At 38.6% G+C, this 5,226-nt stretch overlaps 1 protein-coding gene across 1 annotated transcript; it reads left to right on the forward strand.

The window, feature by feature from the left end:
* Positions 1-1,551: 1,551 nt before the first annotated feature.
* LOC109485978 (fibropellin-1-like) lies at positions 1,552-4,298 on the forward strand (the record flags this gene model as incomplete). Its single annotated transcript, XM_019789679.1, has 4 exons — positions 1,552-1,665; positions 2,836-3,054; positions 3,561-3,773; positions 3,966-4,298. Coding segments are annotated over 3 exons (527 nt in total), but the record flags the coding sequence as incomplete, so codon positions are not given.
* Between the last annotated feature and the right edge of the window lie 928 nt (positions 4,299-5,226).

Consider the following 5,226-nt stretch of genomic DNA (forward strand, 5'->3'; position numbering starts at 1 on the left):
CGTCAGTTTTCTTACAAATTATAGTTTAAGAACTGTAACAAGAAAACCTTTTTGTAGTCTTTTGGTACAAATGTAGAGCAGAACAGGATGTTTTTAAGCCATAGCCTAAGGTCTCGCTAGGAACGAAGAGAATACTTGTGCATTGGACTAAGGTATTTGAGTTCTTTAATGTAAAGCTTTGCCAACCATGTTTATCACATACACAAAACGGGCACTTCAAATATATTTGCGCCTCCCATGTGTAAAATAAACTTATCTTAGGAAACTCTAGCCCACATTTAAATTAGTCCGCAGTATTATACAACAAGGACTATTGCCTCACTTTAATCGTGTAGGATTTCTACTGTGTTAGGCAGGAAAACATGTTTTGTCGCCCCACATTGTAGAATATCTTGTGCTTTGGGATTTCTCTCAAGGTTGCCTACAACTTATATCTGTATTAACGCTCTGTATAACTGCACTTTGGTATCTAAATCTATATGTTCCATTAAAACGTGCTTGGTCGAAAAGAAATTTCCATGAGTGTTTTGCTATATGTGTGTCTTATCAAGTATGCCTGGAAATCTCTTTATATCAGTGAATGAAGGTTGTTGTTTTCCAAATTGTGTCTGGGATAAATATACATTCTAGGACACGCGAGACTGTCCAGAACCGTGCCTGACCGGGCTCAGTTCTGGACAATTCATTATAAGGGCATTGCCCCGCTCCGTGCTTTGGGGGCGAAGCTTTGTGTTTCCCGCTTTGTAAAGTATATTGTACATTTTACGCTGGTCTCAGATGATTCAGAATTTCATATAGTGTCACAGAGTGCCTTGTATCATTTTTTAACAAAATCAATGGATTCCATCAGTGTGTTATGCTTAACCCATTCGTCGGACGGTTAGATTCTCGCGAATACCATTTTCCACGTGGTATATTCAAGAAATTAGATCGACCCGACCACTAGCACTATGAGCCATGAATACAACACTGTGCTTACTCACCATGAGGCACTGTTCTTGATAATCCTGAAGCATATCCAGGTTCGATCCTAGTTTAAATCTCGACTAGTAGACGTTCTTGGAAAAACAAAGTGTATATCCAGAACCGTTTCTCAGGTATCGCACAGGGGCCTTGTCTCGTTCCGTGCTTGGGGCGTGACTGACATTACTTCCGGACACTGTTCTGAACAACCCTCAGGCTGTGTCCATTCTCAACCACTCTCATCGCGCTCTCATGGCACTCTCATCGCGCTCTCATGGCACTCTCATCGCGCTCTCATGGCACTTTCATCGCGCTCTCATGGCACTCTCATCGCGCTCTCATGGCACTTTCATCGCGCTCTCATGGCACTCTCATCGCGCTCTCATGGCACTTTCATCGCGCTCTCATGGCACTCTCATCGCGCTCTCATGGAGACCTGGCCAATTTTAGGTCGCGGAGACAGCGCCGTGAGAGCGCCGTCTATGTGGAATAGAGGTATTACTTGACCTTTCGAACGAAAGGCCGACCCACTGAATAAGCTAAAACCAATTAAAAGCAATGTCCAATTCTCATTTTTTTTACTTCCAGATGCAGACGACTGTATCCCAGGACCCTGTGATAACGGCGGCACGTGTGTGGATGGTGATAACACCTACTCCTGCGTGTGTCCTCCTGGATTTAAGGGAGAGAGATGCCAAACGTGTAAGTGGTATATTATCATCAGATGCCATAAATGAGCCTGGATGTAAAATAATATAAAGACATACTAGCTCTGGCATTAACCCTAAACAGTACACCTGGGGTCAGCGCGGACCCCAGCACTATATATTCTGTAATATCTTTTTTTGTTTCTAAAGATTTTTTTTTCTGAAATTTTAGGTAATTGTCACCCACAAAGTTGTCTCTCAATACAGCGCAGAAAATTCCGTTTCTACCATTTATAAAAAAAATTATATCTGATTTTCTTTTGGGGTCCGCGCGGACCCCAGCCGGCTTTCGATCACAATGGATACACTGGCGTTCTTATACATTACCTTATTTCCGTTTTTATATGTTTTTATGCACTCATCGTATGTCTACCAAGTTTTCAGAGAATGGTGTAGTAATAGAATTAAGTTTTAATAACTTTGGTGTAATTATGACGTCATATGACGTCAGAGCTAATAATATAGTCCGCCATATTGGATTTTGACCAATGACGTCATCAAATTAGCATATTATATGCATATTAAATATGTAAATATAACTTATATTTAAATATGTAAGATGTTATCAATATTGGAAAAGAAGTGTAATTCAATAAAAAATTTTATGTTTAAACCAAAATTACTTCTATTTTCAAATAAACTGCCTGCTAAAAACCCGTTTCCATAGCAACACAAAAAACATCAACTTACAAGTATTAAACTAATATGAACTTTTTTCCAGAGACATTTTAGGAAAGTTCTCCAAATTTCATACTTCTAGCGCAAGCCGTTTAGCCTCTATCTGAGATCAAAGTTGGGCCTCAAAAGCCCCTTCATTCTGAAATGGGTTTAAAAATCGGGTATTTCTTCTTGTCTTCTTTTCTTCACCAAAAAATAGAAAAAGTTCAAAATGTATGATTTTTGTATGTAATGTGGACACAGAGGTTCCCACATCAGTTTGCAAAACAATTGAGCTGGTAGCATGTTGATAATTTTTAAAAATTAGCAAAAAACTGCTCTGGGGTCCGCGCGGACCCCAGGTGTACAGATTAATCAGTCCGGGAAGGTGTTCTGTTGAGGGTTAAATAAATCCGCTTGAAATATGTCTGATTTTCTCTTTGAGTCTGTGTAATTACAAAAAGGTGTCATAACTAAAATTACATTTAATGGATATTTTTTTATCTAGCTCCCTGTAGCGAAGATTACGATCCTCCCTTCAACGGAGCCAAGGCTTGCGCACTGACGGATGACACGACAGGAGCCATGTTCTGTACTGTCTTCTGTCCGGAAGACAAGGAGTTCGCCATACAACCTGCCCAGGCGTACACGTGCCAGGCTGATGGAAATTGGTTCGCTGACTCCGATCTTGTGGAAGATCAGAGTAGCCCTTGGCCAGACTGCACAGGTAAGAAGCTGTCTTGTACGTCAAAAAGTAGTAACCTGCATTACTGTCATTACCAAACCTCTGTACTAATTGTAATCTGAGAAGTCTAAACGTATAATTGGTTGTGTAACATCATGACACATGATTAAAAAACGTATTCAGTTTCAGATGTTCAGCATGGAATTTGGAACACGTAGGAACCTGCCTTTCTTAGGAAACATTGCTTCGTACCTTTGGATTTTTTTAACTTGCCTTAAATTTGGAACGTTGTGAAACACCGGGGGCTGCGGCTGTTTATTTTTGTATTCTCGGACATTTTTTAACATTGCATTAAAGCAGTAACGTTGTAAAAGGATAAAAAGGGTCTGCGGCATATTTCAATTTAAGGAAGGATAATGTAATACAAAGTCACTCTCCGCCCTTATTTGCATTTGGGAGTAACAGGAAGCAAAGCATTGACTTTTTTCAAAAGTTAGGTTATAACATCGGGATTGACGTTTTTGATTATAACATGGTTTTTGCGACAGGGAGGTACCGTCCAGGACGCCCACACCTGCTAGGATCAGTCCACTACTTTTCCGGCACTGACTGTCTAAGCAGCATGAGTGAAATCATCTCCAACTTCCATCAGCTCTTCAGTCAGCTGTCGTCCTCGCAACCTGGTGGATCGGTCCCAGCTCAGCTTCAGAACGTTGAAGTGGAATGTGAAGGGACGGCTTGACAAGTCTTCACAATGCATGGTAACTACAAGATATTGAATCATAAATCTATCTAACACGGCATGACATGACATAGCATGACATAACATGTCACAGCTTACCCATGAAATTCTATGTATTTGTATCAATTCATTTATGTTCAAATTTTTACATCTTACGAGAACTGAAACCAAAGGTGATTACTAATAATTGCTTTATATATTTTTATTTCAGGCCACGCGCCGCAGCCTGCAACTATCCAGATGTAAGGCCAAATGTCACCGAATCGACTATGGCATAACAATTCCTTAGAGCTTCTTTGCAGTCCTTGTCAGGTTTTTCAAAAACAAAATCCTAAATCTGACGAAGATAACATACTAATGAGTATGGTATGAAATTCATTTAAGAAAAGTTTGATTTTGGCATCGTACAACAAAACTGTCAACAGCTCTGTCAGATCGAGATTACAGCTGCGAGTTAGTTGACTGTTGCTCCGTATTTCGGCCCAACATAAAACTACTTAATTTGCGAAAGTTATTAAATTTTGTGTTATGCAAAAAGCAGAACCCGGTGACATCGCATTAAATAAAACTTGGCAAAACATCTGTGTCGTTTAATGATTATTCTCCTTCTTTATACATTGTTTTTATTAGTTACTTTTTGTAACATTCAGTAATGATCAATATCTTTTTACATTCATATATTTTGATTTTAATTCTCTATTTCCTTTTCTCTTTTGATACGCCACTTTTTATGCAAAGTTGAAACAGATGAAACGACCAAAAGCTAGCTTATTACTAATATTTGTTTTTTAGCTCTTGAAAGTAAAACAAAAATGTAACTCTGTATTTGTATGTTTGCTGCAGCATCGGATTTGTCCGTTTTATCATATATTCTGTACTTTGTCGGATTTTGGGGGAAGTGGATGTTCAGTCTGTTTTGTCCTGTCAAATTTTATGGACCTAACTTTGTCATATCGGTCTATACACACGCGTCAAAATATCACATTAACTTTAATTCATTGTAGGGAATTCAGGTTTTCTGACAAATAAAGGCTATTACATGGATACCTGCAACAAACACTACGGGTTATAGCTACACTCACAGGATGTAGACTAACATACTAATAACGTGTTTCTAACCTTTCTTAGTGTAGACGTCTAAACCCTGGAATATGATAATATGCGCTACAAGAGGTTTGCAAACACCTCTCAAATATTAAGTATCGGGGCGAACGTGGCCACCTAGTTGAAATAAATGATGGAGGTACCTACTGTAAAATATTTGTAAACTTTTTGTTAAAGAGGTTTATCAGTCACGTGGGATAAGCAGTTACTAGAATATTCAGTGACATACGTTATTTATTTAATTTTGATCAAAAATTGCCTGAGTAAGTGTTTTGCGGCGTTTCTCTAACTTATATCTATAGATATATAGATATATGATATCTATCCATTATCACACACATATATATATATATATATGATAATGGATA

This window comes from Branchiostoma belcheri, unplaced genomic scaffold (genome assembly GCF_001625305.1).
Source record: "Branchiostoma belcheri isolate BF01 breed outbred unplaced genomic scaffold, Haploidv18h27 scaffold796, whole genome shotgun sequence".
In the NCBI taxonomy this organism is placed as follows: Eukaryota; Metazoa; Chordata; class Leptocardii; order Amphioxiformes; family Branchiostomatidae; genus Branchiostoma; species Branchiostoma belcheri.